We start from the raw sequence: 25668 nt of genomic DNA on the forward strand, positions 1-25668 counted from the left end.
GTCATTACAATGCAGTGTATGGTACCATAAATATGTAAAGACAAATTAAAGTGGTAGTAGTTGGTGCATTGGTGGATGGGGTTGGGGCTGTGAGACCGTTGGTGGGGATCTTGGAAGTCAGCATGCCGACCCTGGGATCCCGACAGCAGAATGCTGATGTGGGGTAAGGAGGGCAAGCACAACAAGAGCCCCTTGCTGTCTCACTGCGCTCGCCAAGCAGCGGGCTCGGTGGCTTGCTGCGCTCGTTACAGGTTCTATTCCCACTCTATGGTGTCGTGGACACCCACGAGTGGGAATAGACCCTGTTAGTCAGCATGCTGACTGTCGGGCGCTTGATTGATCGGGATCCCAGCGTCGGCATGGTGACCGCAGGGATCCCGAGCAGCGGTCTCATGACCGCATCCCGTCGTATGGCATTTTTGAAGAATTCTACTAATTTGTCAGCCTTTTATGAAAAATCCATGCATATTTTGCAGGAGTCAGCAAAGTCCTTACCACACAGGTATCCTAGACTAAGGGGTATATTTACTAATTATCTGGAATTCATTAGTAAATATACTGTATAATAAGTGACTTCAAATGCGAACACTTTACTTCTGGGCAGGACCGGTGCTAGAGTGTTTGGCGCCCCCTGCAAATGATAAATTTGCACCCTTTCATCCATAAAAAAAGGGACAGCACGTGCCGCAAAAAGGGGTGTGGTCACACAAGGAAGAGGCCTGGCCACAATGTTACCCACAATTCAAAATACACCACACAGTATTACAATCTTATTCACTTTACCCCAAACATAGTGCCACTGATTCATATTACACCACATAGTAGTGCCCCTTATTAACGTTACATCACACAGTAGTGCCCCTTATACATGTTACACTACACAGTACTAACCCTTATACACAATGCCCACAGTAGTGCCACTTATCAGAGGTGTAGCTAGGAGCCATGATGCCCGGAGCAAGGGTATGGTTCAGTGCCCCTTTCCTGTATTGAATTGGGGGCATGTTACATTTGAAAAGAAAAATATATTTTAAAATCGATGACAGTGCCAGTTCTAGACTTTGAGGAGCTCAGGGCGAAAGTTTCCTTTGGCACTTGCCATGGTCAAAACAAAGACAGTGTGCGCCGTAGGCGTGCATCAACAATATAGAGACGTGGCCACAGAATAGTACCAATTCACATTACACCTCACAGTAGTGTTATTCACATTACACCACACAGTAGTGTTCTTTAGTCACATTACACTGCACAGTAGGACCCTTATACATGTCAAAATACACAGTAGAGCCCCTTATTCACATTACACCACACAGGAGAGCCCCTTATACACATTATGCCACACAGAAGATGCTCTGCCTTGGACGCCACATACTCCACCTGGGCAGCTCTGCTTAATGGATGCTCTAGCCACAAGGACCAGCTGGGCTGGCAAACAGGCTAATGGGTGGGCACATGTGGATGTGCTGGTGCTCCTCCATCTGTAATCTCTTCCCCCATGGTTGCTACCAGAATGCCCCCAGCATGGCCCCACTGGCATTCTGGGAAAGTGGGAGGGTTGGGAAGATGAGATCACCAGAAGCACTGTGCTTTTAGTCTGTTACTAGTAAATAAAATATGACAGCGGGTAAGAGCAAGCGGGGCGACTGCAGAGTGCGTTCAAACATTTTTGCTGCCCTGAGCTTGTGCTCCACCAGAGTCACCTTCCGTACATCCCTTCCTCTTATACATATAATGGCCACCATTGAAGTGCCCCTTACACATAACGCCCACAGTAGTAGTGCCACGCATAATGTCCACAGTAGTATTACCCCTTATACACATAATGCCCACAGTAGTAGTGCCCAAACATATACTACCCACAGCAGTAGTGCCTCTTACAAATAATGCCCACAGTCGTAATGCCACACATAATGCCCACAGTAATATTGCCCATTACATATAATATCCACAGTAGTGTCACACATAATGCCCACAGTAATAGTGCCCCTTACATATAATTCCCACAGTAATGTCACAACTAAATGCCCCTTACACATTTGTCTCCACAGCTCGGCCCCAGTACCTGCGGGAGGTCCCAGCTCGGGCGCTGCTCCTCCTCTTCCCTCTTGGAGGCTCCGTTACTCCATCAGCAGTGGCTCTGGAGGATGTCGGCAGTGATTTCCGAGAGGGGGATTGGTACAAATTACCAGGACTGATGAAAGGGCCCAGTGTGGGCCCTGGTCCGCTGCACTCCTCCCCTCCCTCCTTACTGGGCAGCAGCAACAGCATAAGCTCTCATCTTGGCAGCATGTGCTATGCTGCAGTGCCAGAGAGGCTGCTGATGAGCCTCTGCCTGTTCCTGTATGGGTAGGGGGAAAGTGATAACACTGTTCATGCTCCCCACTCAAATTGCCCCTAGCTGAGGGGCTCAAGGCCCCAACCCCCTCCACCTCGCAGGGCTCTGCTAATATTTTTATTTTTCCATAAGGGGATGTGGCCACGCCTGCTGTGATTAGGCCACACCCACACCGACAAACTTTACTCGAGTCGGCAGAACTCTAGGCATTGGATGTCAGTGGCAGCGGCGCTATAATCGCACACTCTCTCTGGGGACGGGAGGAGAAGGGGGAGGGAGTCAGAGGGACCTTACATGGGGGCAGCTGCGCTACCCGCTGCCAGCGCCGCTACCTGACATCCAGTCTGACAGGCGCAGAGGCAGCCATCAGTAGCAGGGTAGCAGAGCAGGGAGAGCACCTCTTCAGCTTGGCGCCTCGCTGCACTGCATACCCTTGCTAAGCATGTAGTGCCGGCTCTGCATCTGGGTTTTGGCCTCTGGTCGTGCTACTGTGCATACACGGTGATCAGACCACGCATATGCTAACAGAGATGGAGAGGGATACATTTTGTGTAATGTAGCTCAGAAGCTACAAAGATGGAGGTACTGTAGCTTCCTGCTTCACATTCTGGAGCTTGGTAAATATAGTTTTTGCAATAAAAATTGGGGACCACAGCCGATATCTTTAATATCTGCTGCAGTGCTCTGTACATACATTCAGGGGAAGTTTGTAACTATGGTCATTGTCAAAACCTGATGTGATGAAAATTGCAGCCTACTATCACACAAAATCACAACCAATTCAGCATCTTTGTTTAGTGTCACTGGTCCTGTCACCCATTTCACCCCTCACCTCTGGTTTCCAATGGCACCCTGGATACTCTCTCCTCTAGCCAATTATACCCTCTCTGCACTACCATTGTCAAAAACTGACGTGATGACAACTTCACCTAATATAACACAAAACCACAACTAATTCAGCATCTGTGTCTTTGGCTTCTCCCTGTCATCAAAAAATGAAAGAAGAAAGTACTGTATAGTAGGCGGGATGTGGTTATGTGATCGGCAGTCAGGAGACCGCCAGCCACAATACCCACACCGGGATCCCGAACCCTGCATATCCCGCCAGTCGGCATGCCGACCAACAGGGACTATTCTCCACGACACTCATTTGGGGTATATTTACTAATATTCGGGTTTTTGCTGATGTCAGCCGAACTCAATGTTGGCTGACATCGGCCGTTTGAGACTGCAACATTTTGAGAGAAATAAAACAGTAATTTACGAAACTACCGTGTTTTGAGTTCACCGATGTCAATGAAATTCCTATTGCCGGCAGTGTTTTACGGGAGAAAATAGTAAAATACTGCCGGACTTTACACAGTGAAGTCCGACCGGATCAGTGATATCCGTGCAGGGCTTCATTGTGTAAAAGTATTGAAATAGCTAAAAATAAAAAATTAAATTGCATGGGGTCCCCCCTCCTAAGCATAACCAGCCCCAGGCTCTTTGAGCTGGTCCTCGTTGTTAAATTACCTGGGGAAAAATGTGTAGGGGTCCCCAGTATTTATACAATCAGCACCGGGCGGACAAAGTGCTGCGTGGGACACTAGGTAAGTATGTTTGAGTGTGTAAGTGTGCATGGTTGTGTAAATAAACTTTTACTATCACGGTGTGTGTGTGGGTTTTTTTTTTGGAGGGGTATTTCTTTTGTTGTGGAATTACAGGTATCAGCGGGCCCGTTAATTCCCTGCATGCTGGTACTTGTGGTTCTCCAAGTACCAGCATGCGGGGGAGGCTTGCTCAGACTTGTAGTTCCACAGCAAAAGACAATATTCTTTTTTTACACATTTTTGGCTATCAGCCCTGCACCCACCGCCCAGGGGTGCTGGGGACAGCCTCGGGCTTCAGCCCTGACCCTTGGGTGGAAATAGAAAATTAAGTAAAAAACGGCTGCGCAAGGTAGCAGGAAAAATTATGATAACAGAGAGCCGACGTGTATCAATAAAAAAGGGGTTTATTTAAACAAAATTTTTTTTAAAACAAGTGTACACATAATAGATTGTCAAATTACTATTCTCAGGTAATTTTGTATTCTAGTGTCTTTAATTTGTGGCTATATTATTCCAATAATACATTTCAACATTGAATTAATACTATTAGATTTTTGACAGTCTTATACAATTATGATGGAATCAAAACATTAGGAAGCTGCAAAACTTCCATATAAGATATGTCAGCTTGAGTAGCAGGGCATACACTATGGTACATGATGTTATAAAGAGGGTACAAATCCTGAATTATTTTATTTGGATACACACTAAAATTTTAATAAATTTCAATACACAGATTGTCAAATTACTGTTTTTAGGTAATGTTGTGTTCTAGTGTCTATAATTTATGGCTTTATTGCTCCAATAAGACACTTCAACATTAAATTAGTCCTATTAAATTTTAGACAATCTAATGAAATTATAATGGAATCAATATACTGTATTAAGCGATGATTGCAGTCAAGAAGCTGCAGATCTTCTATGCAATATATATCAATTCGAAAAGCAGGGCAAGCACTAGAACCTGATATTATTATTAGCATCAATCAGGTTTTTTGAGGCATATATTATCTTATATGAACGGACTTTAAAGTTCAATGGAAAAGACGGCCCCGAGTAAGGTAAGGGTAAGGGAAAGGCAGATGATATATTAAACTGCACACAAGCTAGCATGTTCTTGCCTAGTGTGATGCTAGCCTGAAGATGGCGCCATTTGCTCACTTTAAACACGGATTTTAAAATGTATGCACTACAGAACCTCTGCGTGAATGAACAGCACTGAATATTAAACGCAGGGTCTCATCAGAAGCAATTAAAGTTTATTATATAATACTGGGAATGGCTAGTGCACTCTTACACCCCATGCCTGGGATTTGTGAGTGCAGTGGATAAATATAAATATATATATATATACTCTTGGGAGCCTGGGAAAGCATACTAGAACTGGAGAATAGTCAAGTAAGTACCTGTAAGTAGCAGTCATTGTAGCATTACCGCCCCAATTTTACATCAGATTTACAATGCTATGTGGCTTTGTACTTTAACTTTATTGTGGAGAGGGGGCCTGGACTACACTCCCTAGCTTCTTATAATGGGATGTGCTATCTTGCTTGGACTTAGGGTCTAATTCTGACCTGATTGCTGTGCTGCAAATTACACTGTCCTGCGATCAGATAGTCGCCACCCAGGGGGAGTGAAAATTTGCCCCATGCAAGTGTGCATATGCATGTGTACGCTGTGCAAAAATTCCCCTCAGACAGCGGACAGCTGCAAAACCGTTTGCATCACACTCACCATCTAATGTTTCTCCCATTCTGTGCAGTGTGTGCAGTCTGTGTGTAGTTCAATACTTACTCCTCCAGTGCATATAAATCAGGCTGATCGTGGCCGGAACTGACATCACATACCCGCCCTGAAAACGCTTGGGAAAGCCTGCGTATTTCCAGACACTCCCAGAAAACGGCCAGTTATCACCCACAAACGTCTTCTTCCTGTCAATCACCTTGCAAACGCCCATGTGATCGAAAATTTCACACCATCCTGCTGCTGCTGTCTGTCGCGCATGCGCATTGCGGTGCATATGCATGCGCAGTAGTTCCATGTTTGCCCGCTGTGCGAAAACGCACAACAGTGATTAGGTGTGAATCGGGCCCTTAGTACTACAATTCAGGAACATGGGTACAGGTGCACCATACACCATTAAAATGATAACAACCATCATATCTGAGGTTCTTGGCATATATTGGCCAGTATATAAGTCTGCCCACCTACTTCATGAGGTGAACCCATATAATGTTAGGGACCTGTCTGATGAGGTCACCGTGAAGTAGGTGGGAAGGTGTATAGTGTACCTGCACCCTTGTTCCTATATTGTAGTACTCTCACTTTATTGCAAAGTTAATATTTGTTGTTTGGTAAAACACTTCTTGTACATATAAATGACAAAGGACAATTTTTATCTTGTATTCAGACATTCAAATAGTGCAGTATTAACAACATTTATTGCATAAATACTATGCCAGTAACACAACTATTGATTTAGCTAAGATGTTATCTAATTCTAATTAAGAAATACAAGCAGCACAAAGAATTGGATAGAGTCTGAGGAAGAAGGATGCACTCAGGATGCACTCAGGATCACGGCTGTCGTTATCCCGGCAGTCAGAATACTGACGTCGGAATACCGACACTATTCTGAATGCCGACACCGGCATCCAATATGAGTACACCATCCAAGTGCCGGAATACCGACAGCCAAGATTCCGAACAAGTACACACCACGCTGCAAGTCAGATAAGTCGTGGGGGTTAGGGTTAGGCTGTGTCCCGGGCGGTTAGGGTTAGGCTGCGGGGAGGGGGGTTACGGTTAGGCACCCCCCTTGGAGGGTTAGGGTTAGGCTGCAGGGGAGAGGGTTAGGTTTAGGCAGCGGGGACAGGGGGTTAGGTTTAGGCACCTACAGGGGGGTGGTTTGGGTTAGGCAACAAGGGGGGGGGGGGGGTTAGGGTTGAGCTGCGGGTAGGGAGGGTTAGGGGGTTGGGGAGAGGGGTAAACACCTCTTACTCATCCCTGTCGGCTTTTCAAACATTGGATCCCAGTGTAGATATTATGACTGCCAGGATCCTGTGCACCGGCAAATCATACTGATCCCCCTTGAAACACATAGGAGTATATTTACTAAAGTCATACCTCCCAATATCGATGAGCAGGAACTTGGTACTCCCCTGTGTGACGAAGCCGCGCGCTCCTGAAAAGGGGTGTGGCTTCAAGAAAGGGGCGTGGCTTCACAGGAATGCCACAATTGCGAGCCATGTCCCCGTTTTCATCACTATGAGGGCATGGCCAGCGCTCTATGCATTTAGTTTTTGCATTAAAAAAATTAAAGCGTAAACTTTGGTATAACAAACCTAACCACAAACATTTGCAATATTCTTTATTTATTCTACACACATGTTAAGTAAAAGCTGTATATTTTGGCCCATTATCTCTATGTGGCTTCTGAGGGTCATGGCCAGCGCCCCCTGCTTCTGTATCTTCCGTGAATAGACACTGTGCACATGTGCACAGCATCTATTCACCGCTGCTCTAAGCAGAGCAGCGAGTCACAGAGGCCTCCCAACTGCCCCTCCCCACCGTGGGACACTGACGACAGGGGGTGGGACAACAGGACAGTCCCCAAAAAATGAGACTGTCCCGCGAAAATCGGGATAGTTGGGAGGTATGCTAAAGTGCAGGCTTTTAGATGTGAAGATGTTGTCCATAGCAACCAATCAGATTCTAGATATTATCTTCTAGAAGGTGCTAGATAAATGATAAGTAAAATCAGATTGGTTGCTATGGGCAACATCTCAACTTCTAAAATCTCACACTCTAGTAAACATAACTAATAGCTGGAAAGTGGGTTCTACAGACATGATTGGCATCTGCTAAACTGCATTAACTTACTGTCAATTGGGTTTCTCATTGGATAGGATTGAGTGTAGTTGTTAACACACTGCACTAGCTGCGGGCTAATCGATGCACAGTAATCTTCCACTGATTTGATCTGTGATGGTCCTGGAGATGAATCGGTGCGAAATATAGCTTGGCAGTATTCCCGACAGTTTGTGTGCCGACCAGCATAGCTGCAGCAAACGGATCCCACTGGAATAAGAATAAAGAAAGACCACAAATAAATGTGCCGAAAAATTCAGTCCACTTATACAAACGATCTTACAAATGTTACTGAAACATAGTATGTAAATAATACTAATAAAAAAGTATGCAGTAAAATGACTCTCCCGAAAGATTGTGAGATTTTAGGAAGACCAGGAAAAGTAGATTGCACGATTCGTGGGCAGGGGGTGGGGCCAATATGACAAGGTACTATGAGATTGTGTTATTTGGCCAAACACTCTCTTCATAGACCCATGATTTGCTGCAGTATGCCACAAGGGGGCACAGCCTAATAATAAGCAATACATGCTGGCTTTATCAGCTGTCTGCTGCATTTCCCGTCTAAGCACTCTCCAACACAGGAGAAAATATATCAGCAAGTGTTACTGTGGTTGCCACAAATGACGATAATACTATTTTCTATAAATGGCTATATTTTTAAATAGTGGTGATAATATAAAATGGTATACTTACTTTCATTCCTATTAACACAGCTAATAAGTGCATTCTAAAAGTAAAATAAGAGAATATTAGCACCTTAATCTTTTGTTTACAATGTTATAAGCCTTAAGGTAAAAGCATCAGTTTGTATCTTCACTTGCAGTCAGTTTACTGCTCATGGTGTAATAAAAATACTTAGGGGGAACGATGACATATCTATAATGGGTACAAGGTGTGTGGTGCACACGGGCCTCTGGGTACAGGGGGGACCACAAACCGCACACCCAGCACCTATTTCATTATACTTACTGCTCTGTCGGCCCAGCACTGGCTGCAGAGCCACCATGGCCATTTTCCAAGTGATTCGTGCATGTGCAATAGAGATGTCTGTCCCCAGGAACATGGCACGGGTGCCTTATCTTGAAGGTGATTAGAATCGGTACACAATATCAAGGTATACTGGCGACCAAGTGACCAAGCTCTAGCAGTGGAAAGTACGTCCTTCCAGTTCCATCCAGGTCCAACTTCCGGTCAGTGGAATTGCGTACTCTGGCGGCTTATCTCTGCACCCCACGCACTAGGACCTTTATGGACAGCAGCGGGCAATATCCACCTAGACGCAGTACAGTTTGAACAACAACACCAATGTTGTAAAGTATTACCATTCTATATATTTATTTCATATAGGATCCCACTCTCTCATCCTAGCAACCGGGCCTCTCTGCACTGCTATTCAGCATCAGAGAACCCTGTGCAGCATCTCAGAAAGCAGAAGTAGGAACCTCTTATTTTCATTCTGTATCAGAATTTGGAATTAACTCTCTCTCATTCAGTATTCGATGTGTAAGCAGATACAGGACAGCAGTAGAGTTTTCTCCTCCACACCCTGGTACATCTGTCTATCTAGCTATCTAAATTACATATTGTCACTGTGCTCCATAACATCTGAATGGTTCATAATACAGATGTGTACTGGCGGAGTTGCGCTGAGCTTTCGCAATCATTGATGATTCATATGCCTGACAAATTGGTTTGTACAATTCTTAAATCATATTGTTTGCCCCCTGTTACGTATTTCTCTGGATAGAGGAACCAGTGTTCCATCACTAATCTTATAATTCACTGCAAATTTTGTTAGATTTATGTGTTTGCAAAATTGTGAGTTTAAGTTCCTTCTGTGGGAACATACAAACACGTCGAGGGGTCATTATATGTAAAACTTGGGCAGTTCCATCTCTTGACCCCTGAGACTTATGTTTCTGGTGAAAGGGGCTAGAGGTCTACGGAATTACCTCACCAAAACCTGTATCTCATTGTAAAGTAGGTTACATGAATGCTCATGCAGGTCTTTAACAATTATGGATGTGATATCTATAAATTTTTCTGTGTACACACCACTTTTCTCAGTATACCTTGATATTATGCACTAATTATCATCACCTTCAAGATAAGGATTGTGAGCAGGAACAGACCGAAACTTACCATTTTGGTTTTGCACAACAAAAAAATCCTGGTATAAAAAACAGGCACATATAAACTCTACACGTAAAGGGGACATCATACACCTAAACAATTTTCTTTCTCAGACAGATGTACCTAGGAGCAGTCTAATTCCAATCTTGATAACCAATTTGTTTATATTTGAGATATCTCCTGGTTGTGAAATTTAAGAGCGTACATACAAACTAAATTTTTGTATTCAAATTAAATACAATAATTGACAGAATTACATATTTTTTGTACTTTTATGTATATTTCATGGGGTGGTGTGTAGAGAAGCCACATCTCTCAGTATTGGTTTCTGAGGATATTTAACGCAGAGAGAGTTCTATATGTTTTATGCAATAATAGTCTATAGATTTACAGAAAATATTATATCTTTCTGAGTAAATAACAAAGGCAATACTGATTAGAAAATAACATTGTTTTCAGGAATAACATTGTGTGCAGCTTTATCAAAGCTAAGATATTCTTTTTACTTGAAAGTTTGTCTATAGTTGTATACTGAAATGCTGCTTTGGCAGAAGTTTCAATAAGCAGTGATGGATTTCCACTAGTCATGCGAAGCATGTGCCTAGGGGTGACACTTGCTGCGGGGCGGCACTGCATGCTCCCCTCCATAGGAGTCCTTGTAGGCAAACTGGCCAGATGACCAGGTGATTCTCCCCCCCCGCCATTATAACTTATTTTTAGATTTTACTACTGGCAGGGGCAATGGTCAGTAAATCATGGTGGTGGAGTGGTGTGATAGGGGCAAACAATAATGTAGTGCAGGGGTAGCCAACCCTGGTCCTCGAGAGCTACCAACAGTGCACGTTTTCCAGGTCTCCTCACAGAACAGAATCCCCCTGAGGATCTTTTAAAAAGTGACAGTTAGTAATAACTGCACATGTGCACCTGCCAGGTGAGCTGGAAAATGTGAACTGTTGGTAGCTCTCGAGGACCAGGGTTGGCTACCACTGATGTAGTGCATAGGTGTGTCCTGACCCCTACATTCAGCCCTGGCATTAAGAAAGATACCATTGTAGTTTTTATGCCACCAGGGTTATTTTTTCTAGACCCACTCAGACCATACGGAAAAGAAACTGCAAGACCGCAAATGTGGGTAAAGGAAGTACAGTATTTTGCTGAGCATGTCTAGACGTATCTACACTGACAGCTGCGAACTTGACGGTGAGCTAAGATAGTGGGGGAAATGGACAAGGAAGCAAGAACTGCACTTTTCATTTTAGAGTAATAATAAATGACTTAATACAAATTCTATTAGTGAATATCATAACAATATGCATCACAGAGTATTTGCAAATGTAATCCAGTGAACTTCACTTGAAACTCTGCAAACTATTCCAACCTACTGTGAAGATTTGAGGGAGATGTATCAAAGCTTTGTTAGAGGTAAAATGGTATCAGCTAATAACTCATTTTTCAAACAGAGCATGTAGAATGACAGTTAGAAGCTGACTTTCTCTCTCTCCACTTTAAGTTACTCTCCAAGCTTTGATAAATCTGCTCCTTTATCCCTTTCCGAGGATTAATACAGCTACCCCAAAATGTCTACACAACCACATTTAAATTGTATTGTTTACTTCTTTTTGTAAATTTTGGTTTGTATAACTGTACAAAGGACCTCTTGGCATGGAACTTTGCTGTTATTGAAAATGTAAGACACATTGGAGTGCTGTTCTGTTGCTACATTCATATTTCCTGTTGCTAATTGGTTTTGGCACCCGGCCTTTTCTACAGTATATAGACTAATACCTTCATACTTTTTGCTGGAGTGTCCACCCTTTCCTATTACACTTACAATTATATTACTACTAAAAATTATTTTGTTAGATGTACAAAATCTCAATTTTAATACTGTTTTGAATCTGTCTTTTATTGCTCTAGACAAGTTGTAGCAATATTTAGCATTTTTCCAAATAAACCTGCCTTTCACTACATAATTTAGCACCAACTGCTGACTTTAGTGTGAATAGTGTTAATTAGCTAAATAAGTGGTGCCAGTACATTATTCAGTGCATGTACATCATTTTATGTGCACAAATATTATTTTAACAGCAGGTCAAAATTAGAGCTTTATTTTTTTTGTTGTATTCTAAAATGCCTTTTGTCGTGTACAATTTACTTTCCATTTAAAATCATACCTCATATTGCTTCCTGCAGGCTTTTAGAATATCATTTGTTGAGGATGCCTACATAAAAATGACAATACAATTAGTTAAACTGACCTGTATAATAAAAATAAGCAATAAACCATTAAAATCACACAATTCTATAAATTTCAGTAATTCAAATAAAACAAAATAAATGTATCATTACTCTCTCTGAATTAATTTTTTTTATTAAGTGATTTATATAGAACAGACATATTATTTCAGTCGTTCACATCAGTCCTTGCCAAAGTGGATCTAACAATGTATATTTTCCAGGGCCGTAACTAGAATTGTGTGAGCGGTGTGTGATGTCATCGATCAGGGGCAAAGCCCCGTTACGGCACTGATATTCCCTATCACATGAACATACATCTAGACTAGAATATTTTTTGTCAGAAGACTATTAATCTTTCATTATGTAACTGGAGTGTGGGAGGAAACTGGAGCACCAGGGAGCAACACACACAAACGTGAAGAGAACAAACAAACTGCACACAGATAGTGTCTCTGCAGTTCCTTGGTCAGGAATTGAACTCGTGGTCATAATGTTAACCATGTATGTAAAAGATATTCTAGTACTAGATAAATAGATAGATAGTACTTCTTTATTGTCTCTGTCTACAAAGAATAAATATTGTGATCTTTCACATTTTATTTATTGTATTATATTGAGAGTGGTTTTATATTATTATGGTGACATACATGGAATAAATAGGCCTGGTTGTAAATGAGATTACCCTTATAAAGGATGTGTTTCCAAAAAAAACCGCTGTACAATTATCCAAGCTCTATATTAAGAGTAAAATTACATGTCATGGAATTCATACAAAACTAACTGTCCATATTTCACATTTTGGGCGGGATGTATTAACATACATTGCCGCCCCTCGCCGCCCATCGCAGCGATGTTGATTGCATGTGTACTAACATATGTGAACAACATCGCAATGCGGTGACGGAGGCCCCCTGCGATACCTGTGAGGTGGTCTGCGAGGGGGTCTCCGTCACCTCCCTGGGCTCTCCTCCTCAGCGCTGGGAACAAGGCAGCAGGCTGCCCCTGGCGTCTCCTCCTGGAGGAGTTTACCTTCTGGGTCCAGGCTTCCTGGAGGAAGGTATGCAGGGGTGGAGGGGTGGAGGCATCTGCGGCGGAGGCAGCGGGTTGTGGCGGCCGGCGATAAGAAGCCCATAGGCTTGGGTATCGCCTTTCAAAGATGGCATTACCCTGGACGGCAAAAACCGAAAATGCTGTAAAACCCCCGAAAACTGAGGTTTTACCGCATTTTTCCCTTAGTACATCCCGCCCTTTGTGATGTATGCAATTGGGAGTCCATTAGGGCAATTCAGTTCCTAGGGATTCACCGTCTTACATCTCTGCAATATTTGGCTGTGCACTGCACTGCACATACACTGTACTGGCATTATCCAGTCTTTAGGCCGACAGTAAAAATGTCAACAGTCAATAGGTCGACCACTATTGCCCCACATGAATTAGGTCAACGTGGTCAAAAGGTCGACATGGTCAAAAGGTCAACATGCCAATGGTTGACACATCTATGGTGTCCAATGCCGGGGATTGAGGGATCAGGCGGCCCTTTTTTTTTTTAAGCCGGGCAGCATTGAGCATCCTCAGGATGCCCAGACGCTGCCCAGCTCCCTCCTCCCCCGCATAGCGTGAAATGCAGTCATAGGTCACGTTGCGCCATCTGCCGTCACCTACCGCTGACACGGTGAGAAAGTCGGATGTTGCCCCCGCTCTATGGTGAGTTATGTGTGCGGGCGAGGTGGGAGGACACATAGGGATAAACCAATCCCGGGTATCCCGAGAATCCCGGGATTGAACATTTTCAATCCCGATACCCGGGATTGATGGCCGGAATTGGCATCCCTAGACACAGCATATGGTCGAAATACGTTTTCCACATTTTTTTCAGTTTTATAACTTTTTCCTACTTTACCATCCATGTGGCCTACGATTCAGAACCGTGTAACCTGTGCAAAGGGCAGCGAGGCACCTTGCCCGAGGGATGGCGAGTGGAGTGAGGAGGAGATGCGATACAATAATTGTGTTTCCACGTGCTAAAAGTTAAAAATTGACAACCCCAAAACCTAAAAAAATCTCATGTCGATCTTTTTATGTCAATCATTTTCATGTTGACCTTTTGCTTGTATCACCCTTTTTGTTATGTCGACCTTGTTCAAGTTGACCTTGACACTGTTGACCTTTTTACTGTTGACCTAGTGAACCATACCCATTCTGGCAACACAATAAATTTTGCTGTGCGCCTATGGGTGCAAGGGAAAAAATAAGAATTTACTTACCGATAATTCTATTTCTCGGAGTCCGTAGTGGATGCTGGGGTTCCTGAAAGGACCATGGGGAATAGCGGCTCCGCAGGAGACAGGGCACAAAAAGTAAAGCTTTTCCAGATCAGGTGGTGTGCACTGGCTCCTCCCCCTATGACCCTCCTCCAGACTCCAGTTAGGTACTGTGCCCGGACGAGCGTACACAATAAGGGAGGATTTTGAATCCCGGGTAAGACTCATACCAGCCACACCAATCACACCGTACAACTTGTGATCTAAACCCAGTTAACAGTATGATAACAGAGGAGCCTCTGAAAGATGGCTCCCTAAACAATAACCCGAATTAGTTAACAATAACTATGTACAAGTATTGCAGATAATCCGCACTTGGGATGGGCGCCCAGCATCCACTACGGACTCCGAGAAATAGAATTATCGGTAAGTAAATTCTTATTTTCTCTATCGTCCTAGTGGATGCTGGGGTTCCTGAAAGGACCATGGGGATTATACCAAAGCTCCCAAACGGGCGGGAGAGTGCGGATGACTCTGCAGCACCGAATGAGAGAACTCCAGGTCCTCCTTTGCCAGGGTATCAAATTTGTAGAATTTTACAAACGTGTTCTCCCCTGACCACGTAGCTGCTCGGCAGAGTTGTAATGCCGAGACCCCTCGGGCAGCCGCCCAAGATGAGCCCACCTTCCTTGTGGAATGGGCCTTAACAGATTTAGGCTGTGGCAGGCCTGCCACAGAATGTGCAAGTTGAATTGTGTTACAAATCCAACGAGCAATCGACTGCTTAGAAGCAGGCGCACCCAACTTGTTGGGTGCATACAGTATAAACAGCGAGTCAGATTTTCTGACTCCAGCCGTCCTTGAAATGTATATTTTTAAAGCTCTGACAACGTCCAACAACTTGGAGTCCTCCAAGTCGCTTGTAGCCGCAGGCACTACAATAGGCTGGTTCAGGTGAAACGCTGATACCACCTTAGGGAGAAAATGCGGACGCGTCCGCAGCTCTGCCCTATCCGAATGGAAAATTAAATAAGGGCTTTTATAAGATAAAGCCGCCAGTTCAGATACTCTCCTGGCGGACGCCAGGGCCAGTAACATAGTCACTTTCCATGTGAGATATTTCAAATCCACATTTTTTAGTGGTTCAAACCAATGGGATTTGAGGAAATCTAAAACTACATTTAGATCCCACGGTGCCACCGGAGGCACCACAGGAGGCTGTATATGCAGTACTCCTTTGACAAAAGTCTGGACCTCAGGAACTGAGGCCAATTCTTTTTGGAAGAATATTGACAGGGCCGAAATTTGAACCTTAATAGATCCCAATTTGAGACCCATAGACAATCCTGATTGCAGGAAATGTAGGAAACGACCCAGTTGAAATTCCTCCGTCGGAGCACTCCGATCCTCGCACCACGCAACATATTTCCGCCAAATGCGGTGATAATGCTTCGCGGTGACTTCCTTTCTTGCCTTAATCAAGGTAGGAATGACTTCTTCTGGAATGCCTTTTCCTTTTAGGATCTGGCGTTCAACCGCCATGCCGTCAAACGCAGCCGCGGTAAGTCTTGGAATAGACACGGTCCCTGCTGAAGCAGGTCCTGTCTTAGAGGTAGAGGCCACGGATCGTCCGTGACCATCTCTTGAAGTTCCGGGTACCAAGACCTTCTTGGCCAATCCGGAGCCACTAGTATCGTTCTTACTCCGCTTTGCCGTATGATTCTCAATACCTTTGGTATGAGAGGCAGAGGAGGAAACACATACACCGACTGGTACACCCAAGGTGTTACCAGCGCGTCCACAGCTATTGCCTGCGGATCTCTTGACCTGGCGCAATACCTGTCCAGTTTTTTGTTGAGGCGAGACGCCATCATGTCCACCATTGGTCTTTCCCAACGGTTTATTAGCATGTGGAAAACTTCTGGATGAAGTCCCCACTCTCCCGGGTGAAGATCGTGTCTGCTGAGGAAGTCTGCTTCCCAGTTGTCCACTCCCGGGATGAACACTGCTGACAGTGCTATCACGTGATTCTCCGCCCAGCGAAGGATCCTGGCAGCTTCTGCCATTGCACTCCTGCTTCTTGTGCCGCCCTGTCTGTTTACATGGGCGACTGCCGTGATGTTGTCCGACTGGATCAACACCGGTCTTTCTTGAAGCAGAGGTTCCGCCTGGCTTAGAGCATTGTAGATTGCTCTTATTTCCAGAATGTTTATGTGAAGAGACTTTTCCAGGCTCGACCACACTCCCTGGAAGTTTCTTCCTTGTGTGACTGCTCCCCAGCCTCTCAGGCTGGCGTCCGTGGTCACCAGGATCCAATCCTGTATGCCGAATCTGCGGCCCTCCAATAGATGAGCCCTCTGCAACCACCACAGAAGAGATACCCTTGTCCTTGGAGACAGGGTTATCCGCAGGTGCATCTGAAGATGCGTGCATTGATGTACAGACACCTTTCCTGGTTTTAGGAGATTCCTGACCAGGTCGGATAACTCCTTGGCTTTTTCCTCGGGAAGAAAAACCTTTTTCTGAACCGTGTCCAGAATCATCCCTAGGAACAGCAGACGAGTTGTCGGCATTAATTGGGATTTTGGAATATTCAGAATCCATCCGTGCTGCTTTAGCACCTCTTGAGATATTGCTAATCCCATCTCTAGCTGTTCTCTGGACCTTGCCCTTATTAGGAGATCGTCCAAGTATGGGATAATTAATACGCCTTTTCTTCGAAGAAGAATCATCATCTCGGCCATTACCTTTGTAAAGACCCGAGGTGCCGTGGACAAACCAAACGGCAGCGTCTGAAACTGATAGTGACAGTTTTGTACAACGAACCTGAGGTACCCCTGGTGTGAGGGGTAAATTGGAACGTGGAGATACGCATCCTTGATGTCCAAGGATACCATAAAGTCCCCTTCTTCCAGGTTCGCTATCACTGCTCTGAGTGACTCCATCTTGAACTTGAACTTCTTTATGTACAGGTTCAAGGACTTCAGATTTAGAATAGGCCTTACCGAGCCATCCGGCTTCGGTACCACAAATAGAGTGGAATAATACCCCTTCCCTTGTTGTAGAAGAGGTACCTTGACTATCACCTGCTGAGAGTACAGCTTGTGAATGGCTTCCAAAACCGTCTCCCTTTCGGAAGGGGACGTTGGTAAAGCCGACTTCAGGAAACGGCGAGGTGGATCTGTCTCTAATTCCAACCTGTACCCCTGAGATATTATCTGCAGGATCCAGGGATCTACCTGCGAGTGAGCCCACTGCGCGCTGTAATTTTTGAGACGACCTCCCACCGTCCCCGAGTCCGCTTGAGAAGCCCCAGCGTCATGCTGAGGCTTTTGTAGAAGCCGGGGAGGGCTTCTGTTCCTGGGAAGGAGCTGCCTGTTGCTGTTTCTTCCCTCGACCTCTGCCTCGTGGCAGATATGAATAGCCCTTTGCTCTCTTATTTTTAAAGGAACGAAAGGGCTGCGGTTGAAAAGTCGGTGCCTTTTTCTGTTGGGGAGTGACTTGAGGTAGAAAGGTGGATTTCCCGGCTGTAGCCGTGGCCACCAAATCTGATAGACCGACTCCAAATAACTCCTCCCCTTTATACGGCAAAACTTCCATATGCCGTTTTGAATCCGCATCGCCTGTCCACTGTCGCGTCCATAAAGCTCTTCTGGCCGAAATGGACATAGCACTTACCCGTGATGCCAGTGTGCAGATATCCCTCTGTGCATCACGCATATAAAGAAATGCATCCTTTATTTGTTCTAACGACAGTAAAATATTGTCCCTGTCCAGGGTATCAATATTTTCAATCAGGGACTCTGACCAAACTACCCCAGCACTGCACATCCAGGCAGTCGCTATAGCTGGTCGTAGTATAACACCTGCATGTGTGTATATACTTTTTTGGATATTTTCCATCCTCCTATCTGATGGATCTTTAAGTGCGGCCGTCTCAGGAGAAGGTAACGCCACTTGTTTTGATAAGCGTGTTAGCGCCTTGTCCACCCTAGGAGGTGTTTCCCAGCGCTCCCTAACCTCTGGCGGGAAAGGGTATAATGCCAATAATTTCTTTGAAATTATCAGCTTTTTATCAGGGGCAACCCACGCTTCATCACACACGTCATTTAATTCTTCTGATTCAGGAAAAACTATAGGTAGTTTTTTCACACCCCACATAATACCCTGTTTAGTGGTACCTGTAGTATCAGCTAAATGTAACGCCTCCTTCATTGCCAAAATCATATAACGTGTGGCCCTACTGGAAAATACGGTTGATTCGTCACCGTCACCACTGGAATCAGTGCCTGTGTCTGGGTCTGTGTCGACCGACTGAGGCAAAGGGCGTTTTACAGCCCCTGACGGTGTTTGAGGCGCCTGGACAGGCACTAATTGATTGTCCGGCCGCCTCATGTCATCAAACGACTGCTTTAGCGTGTTGACACTATCCCGTAATTCCATAAATAAAGGCATCCATTCTGGTGTCGACCCCCTAGGAGGTGACATCCCCATATTTGGCAATTGCTCCGCCTCCACACCAATATCGTCCTCATACATGTCGACACACACGAACCGACACACAGCAGACACACAGGGAATGCTCTAAACGAAGACAGGACCCACTAGCCCTTTGGGGAGACAGAGGGAGAGTCTGCCAGCACACACCAAAAAGCGCTATATATGACAGAGATAGCCTTATAATAAGTGCTCCCTTATAGCTGCTTTATATATATCAAGATATTGCCATTAAATTTGCCCCCCCTCTCTGTTTTACCCTGTTTCTGTAGTGCAGTGCAGGGGAGAGACCTGGGAGCCGTCCTGACCAGCGGAGCTGTGAGAGGAAATGGCGCCGTGTGCTGAGGAGATAGGCCCCGCCCCTTTTTCGGCGGGCTCGTCTCCCGCTATTTTGTGAATACAGGCAGGGGTTAAATATCTCCATATAGCCTCTGGGGGCTATATGTGAGGTATTTTTAGCCTTTATATAGGTTTACATTTGCCTCCCAGGGCGCCCCCCCCCAGCGCCCTGCACCCTCAGTGACTGCGTGTGAAGTGTGCTGAGAGGAAAATGGCGCACAGCTGCAGTGCTGTGCGCTACCTTTAGAAGACTGCAGGAGTCTTCAGCCGCCGATTCTGGACCTCTTCTTACTTCAGCATCTGCAAGGGGGCCGGCGGCGCGGCTCCGGTGACCATCCAGGCTGTACCTGTGATCGTTTCTCTGGAGCTGATGTCCAGTAGCCAAGAAGCCAATCCATCCTGCACGCAGGTGAGTTCACTTCTTCTCCCCTCTGTCCCTCGTTGCAGTGATCCTGTTGCCAGCAGGAATCACTGTAAAATAAAAAACCTAAGCTAAACTTTCTCTAAGCAGCTCTTTATGAGAGCCACCTAGAATTGCACCCTTCTCGGCCGGGCACAAAAATCTAACTGGAGTCTGGAGGAGGGTCATAGGGGGAGGAGCCAGTGCACACCACCTGATCTGGAAAAGCTTTACTTTTTGTGCCCTGTCTCCTGCGGAGCCGCTATTCCCCATGGTCCTTTCAGGAACCCCAGCATCCACTAGGACGATAGAGAAAAAACAATGTTGCTGGTAGCAATATGTCATTCCAGAATGGAATGACATATTGGAGTAGATAAGGACAATACACTGTATGTAATGATCATACACATATTTGTGTCTCTTGAAGTGGCAGCACTCACTGCAATATTTTATTGCACAGTAGTACATGTAAAAAGTAGAAAGCCAGGTGGCGCTTAATTACACACATATGCAAAATAGTCATTTATTAAAGCATAAAAATAATAACTCCCGGGAGTGGGGTAATGAAAAATGAAATCTCACAAATCAGCATAGTTCAGTTGTCAAGGAAATCTAAAAAATGTAAAATAACACAACTAATAGAAACATAATTCAGCAGAAGTCTGTTAGTCTGATATAATAATCGCCCATTTATCTACTACACCTATATTAGAGGAATAATATCAAATATAAACATCTCTAATGTAGCAGAAATAAAAGATTGTACAGGTATTTCATTTCCTGTTTAGCATGGGCAGGTCCAATATGTCGTATAATACTGATGATTGATGATTTTAGGTGTCCAGAAGGTAATGAATAATCAATAACAATGCAGACTGCAGAGACTCTCAGTAGCCACGCTGTCATAGTGGTCATCAATCCAGTAATAAATTAGGGAAATAGCTCTTCACTAGCGTATATGCCAAATCGGATACAGTGAAAAAGAGATCACTTTTACAGCATCAATACAGATGATATGCAGCTGTAGGTCCATGTCTCAGTCGGTCCATCATCAGCACACCGAGATCAGCAGTGCAGTAGAGGTCTTGTTATTGTGGACACCCTGAGGGGTGAATGGATAGTCCCCCGGGCGTTGGAAGAGACTGAAAATATGTATAATGAGACTTAGTGCTTCTGCAGTAAGCTCCATGTGGCTAGCACTGCATCAGTAATCACCTCACTGCGCTGACAGATTTCTCCCACAGCTGACCACATTTCTGCGTCTTTAACACGTTTCTTTGCACAGAGGGCGGCTTTGTTATGAAGCATTTTAATAAATAACTATTTAAATTATATATACTGTAATTAAGCACCAGCTGGGTTTCTCCTATTTGCTTTTGTTTTATACTTAAGAGGACTGCCATTCCAGATGAGACTGCTATTCTTACACGTTACTGTTTGAGTATCATCACACTTGATGTTTGGACTGTTTCTGGTTTCAGTAAGTACATGTGCAAGAAAAGATATACAGTAACGCAGTATGACCTGTTTACAAGCTCTCCGGCACTCCGTTGCTATCGCTAATTCACAGCATCCAAGGCCAACCCAACCGTCTGACTTTTTAGAGGCACCTTTTAAAAACGATATTCAAAGTTATTAATGGAAAACATAACTGTTAATAACAACTCACGTATGATTGCATGATAATGATAACTGCAGATATAGGGCAAATTTACTAAAGCTTCTAAAACAGAGAATTGGTGATGTTGCCCATAGCAACCACTCAGATGCTGTCTATCATTTCTCTATTGCCTTTTAAAAAATGATACACAGCATCTGATTGGTTGCTATGGGCAACATCACAAATTCTCTGTTTTAGAAGCTTTAGTAAATTTACCCCATAATGTTTTAATTTCTGTTACAGAAAAAAATACTACAGTCTGAAAATCATCATAATGATGATGAAGATGATTGATTTACTTATACAACTCAGCAACACACAAGCTCAGAAAACAATGGGGAACAAGGGTTATCAAAAATCCCTTCGACTGCCCTTTTGACCAGCATCCAAAGTGATCCAGTCAGTGAAGCTTTAAAGTTGTAACAACGTGAAAACATGATACTCCACAGTTTGGTAACATTAAAATGTAAATGAAAATTCTGTATCATGGGTTAGTTTGCTTTAAAGTAGAAAATATAATGCCTTTTGCTCGATGGGGGTTATTCAGATGTGGTTGGAGGTGTGACATCATGCACAAAGTACAGATTATCAGTACTTTCCGCATGCGCAGAACCCGTTCTGCACGTGCGTGAACAGGACCTGCAATGAAGTTACAGTAGCAGGACAGTAGCAGACTGTCAGTGATTAAAAGTCTGCTGCCATCTGGGGGGCAGGCAGGGGGCAGCATGGCCTCCATGTAGCCGCCGTTTAGGGGAAGGGAAGAGGCCAGGGATCTCCATTGTAGGATGAAGATTTCCTGGCCTCTGCGATGGGTGGCTTGTGCGTTCCCATGGATGTCGCAAGATGCCAGATGGTGGGTGAGAGACCCAGAATCAGAATCAGCTTTATAGGCCAGGTATACTTGCGTATACTAGGAATTTGTCTTCGGTTTGCTATACAACAGCCAAGTAGGTAACAGATAAGCAGGTGTCGTAGGACGCATGTCAGATCACTACTGCAGCAGGAGGCGTCTGCTTTTAATAGACACCTCCTGCTGCATTACCATACACAGCTATCACTGATGCTTCCAAGGAACCACTCTGAGCTCATCTGAGAACAGGTGTGTTAGTCTGACAGGTATGTTGCGCCGGTCAGACTAATCAACAGCACCAATCAACAGCACCTGTTTGAGGTGTTTTCGTCTTTGGAAAATTTTATGCAAAAATGTTTACATCATAAGAAATTGGCAATGTATATCGGTTCCCATTTTTTTTTTTTTTTATTTATGCAAGATTAGAGAGGATCTCATACCAATAAAGAAAGGAACATAAAAAGCATGGTCATTATTTTGCATTGAAACATGCAGTGGCTATTAATATACAACCTGTTGGTATTTTTACAATTTCATATTTCATTTTCTAGGACTCATGAAAAGTATATGCACTACTTAGATTGATGTAAAATACTTTGCAATATCAAATAAAAATAAAAAATATTAATGAAATATCAATAAAAAGACTAACAGTAATTGATTGCATAAGCATTTATGACCTTTTCTAATATACACCTATATAAACCATGGTGCATACTTGCCTACTTTTGAAAAAGCATTGTGAAAGTAACACCTATAAGCGCAGTGTTAAAGTAGACACGTACGCTACATGTGACAGGTGTGTCATAAACATTACTTACATCCGGACTGCCCCAGGCAGTAAGTACAGTCTACGTGTTGCTGAAAAGACACTGATGCCTTTCAGGACTTGTCCATGTACTGTACGTCTCAAGTGGTTCCATATAAGTGGTCATGAGAAACCGTATTTAATAATGCATGTAGCAATAGGTATCATTAGGTCATAAAGCAGTGATAAGTGGAAGGTGATAACGAACCAGCCAATCAGTTCCTAACTGTCATTTTTCAATCCCATAATGATTGGCTGGTGAGTTATCACCTTTCACTTATCACTGCTTTATCACTTCTTGACGCATAATACATTTGCCCCAGGGTGCCTTATAACCAATTCAGATAAATGGCACAGAAGATACATATTTCTGATCCCCCCTCCCCGACAAGAATATAACAGCTACATAGGGGGGTGGGGGGTAAGGTGCAATCAGGGAGCTTGCTAGACTCTTCAGGGGGTCAGGCAGAGCCGGCCATAGGCATAGGCAAACTAGGCAATTGCCTAGGGCATTTGATATGCCTAGGGGCATCAGCAGCTTCTGCTGATTAAAATTATATGCGGCATGCCTATATTCTGTATGTAGCGTTTCATATGCAGATACAGCCACAGTCTCACACAGTATATAGGCATGCTGCATATCAGTTTAATCAGCAGAAGCTGCTTGTGCATCCTAGCCATATAGCAATGCAAATAAGATGCATTTTCATTTAAAAAAAAAGGTGCCCAAAGTTAGCATTGATGCAAGATTTGTGAGGACACATCTGTATCCAAGCAGAGGCAGAGGTCACAGTGTTAGTGGAAGTGTGAGTGCTGTGTGCATGTGAGTGGGTTGGTTGTGCAGTAATGTTCGGAATATGTGTAAGGAGCATTATGTGTGTCATGTAAAAATGCATTAATAATGTGCAACATATGTGTAAAGGGCCACTATGTGTGTCATTATGTGTATAAGGGCATTAATAATGTGCGGCATATGTGTAACAGGGTACTACTGTATGTGTGTCATTATGTGTATAGGGGCACTAAGCATGTGCAGCAAATGTGTAGGGGGCACTATGTGTGTCATTATGTGTATAAGGACATAAATAATGTGTGCCATATGTGTAAGTTACATTATGTGTAAAAGGGCATTAATAAAGGTTGTCATAATGTGTAAGGCGCATTATGTTTATAAGGACATTAATGTGTCTCATATGAGTAAGGGGCATTACTGTGTGGAATTGTGTATAAATGCATTACTAATGTGTGGCATTATGTGTATAAGGTGCTCTACTATGTGGCGTTGCATATAGAAAGGGCACTACTGTGTCATCTAATGTGAATAAAGAGCAATAGGGTGTGGTGTAATGTGAATAAGGAGCAATTCAGTGTGATGTAATGTGAATAAGGGGCTCTACTGTGAGGAGTAATGTTTATAAGGTAAAGTGATACTACTGTGGGATGTAATATGAATTATGGACACTATCGCAAGATAAAATGTGAATAAAGTTGCAGTACTGTGTGGCGTAATTGGAATTGGGGTTACTATTGTGTGGCCATGCCCCTTCCCAGCAAGAAGATGCCCCTTTTTGGGCTGTGCGTCAAATGTGCGAACTGTTCCTATTCAAAATATAGGGGGTACAAGGACTGCTATGGGTGAGGGGTGATGGTGCTGGGAAAGAGGTGCAAGGTCAGAGGCAGAACCAGCGGTGGTGCTAGGGGGCACCAACCAAAATCTTGCCTAGGGCATCATATTGGTTAGGGCCGGCTCTGGGGTCAGGGAAATTGTTACTATTTCAGGCAGTCTCCTATTCACACTCAGTCATTACTCCTATTAATTCTGGTGGCATGGGCACACTAGCAATATACAGGCTGAGGTGAGCGTGATGCAGTGAGGACATATTTGTATTATACCACTGCTGCTGGGACGCCAGTACCGGCACTTACCCCTCACAGAACAAACGGCAGTGATTTGTATTTCTTTTTTTTTTCTTCACAATATTGTTTATTGGATTTTAAATGTTAACAAACATATAAGAAGAACAATAAGACAAGTAAGTTAGAAGACAATAGAAAGTACAAATACAAAGGGGGGCGCCATATAAATCTTACTTTGAAAGTGCCGAAACCCACAGAAAATTGAATGATTATCCATATGAGAAAACTAATCTCAGAGGGAACATCTTAAGATTCAGAGATAGGAGAAACCAAAACGCTAAGATCTATAGGAGCACTATACTGTATATAACAGAATGTCCGAGTTTTTCCCTAAACTCTCCCCACTGGAACAATTTCATGTGAATAGATGATACAGCGGAAGAATATTCATCTCCCACTGTCTCAAATAGATAGTGCTTATGGATTTTATTTGTTATGTGTGAAATGCTGGGTATTTAAGAAGATTTCCACATCTGCGCAATTGAAGCATTGGCTGCTATCAATATATGTCCCAGAAGGTATCTGTCACTTTGGGACACTTTCCCCGGATAAAAGTGGAATAAGACCATCAAGGGCTCCACTGGAACCACTATTCCCAACACTTCACTAATCATATTGAATACTTCTGTCCAAAGCTATGATGATAAATGATAAATATCCCTGACAAAGCCACAATGGCTCCAGCAAAACTGGGATACATAGGGGAAGGTGTATTAAGCTTGGAGAAGTGATAACTGGAAGGTGATAACGCACCAACCAATCAGC

General features: G+C 43.9%; 1 protein-coding gene across 1 annotated transcript in view; it reads right to left on the reverse strand.

The window, feature by feature from the left end:
- RECK (reversion inducing cysteine rich protein with kazal motifs) overlaps positions 1 to 25668 on the reverse strand; it is a 424990-nt gene that overhangs the window by 242119 nt on the left and 157203 nt on the right. Inside the window, exons 5-8 of the mRNA XM_063922771.1 lie at positions 21193 to 21278; positions 12108 to 12155; positions 8494 to 8527; positions 7810 to 8007 (exon numbers count right to left, since the gene is read on the reverse strand). Coding sequence (XP_063778841.1) covers positions 7810 to 8007; positions 8494 to 8527; positions 12108 to 12155; positions 21193 to 21278 — 366 coding nt within the window. The remainder of the gene's footprint in view (positions 1 to 7809; positions 8008 to 8493; positions 8528 to 12107; positions 12156 to 21192; positions 21279 to 25668) is intronic.

This window comes from Pseudophryne corroboree, chromosome 5 (assembly GCF_028390025.1).
Source record: "Pseudophryne corroboree isolate aPseCor3 chromosome 5, aPseCor3.hap2, whole genome shotgun sequence".
NCBI lineage: Eukaryota > Metazoa > Chordata > Amphibia > Anura > Myobatrachidae > Pseudophryne > Pseudophryne corroboree.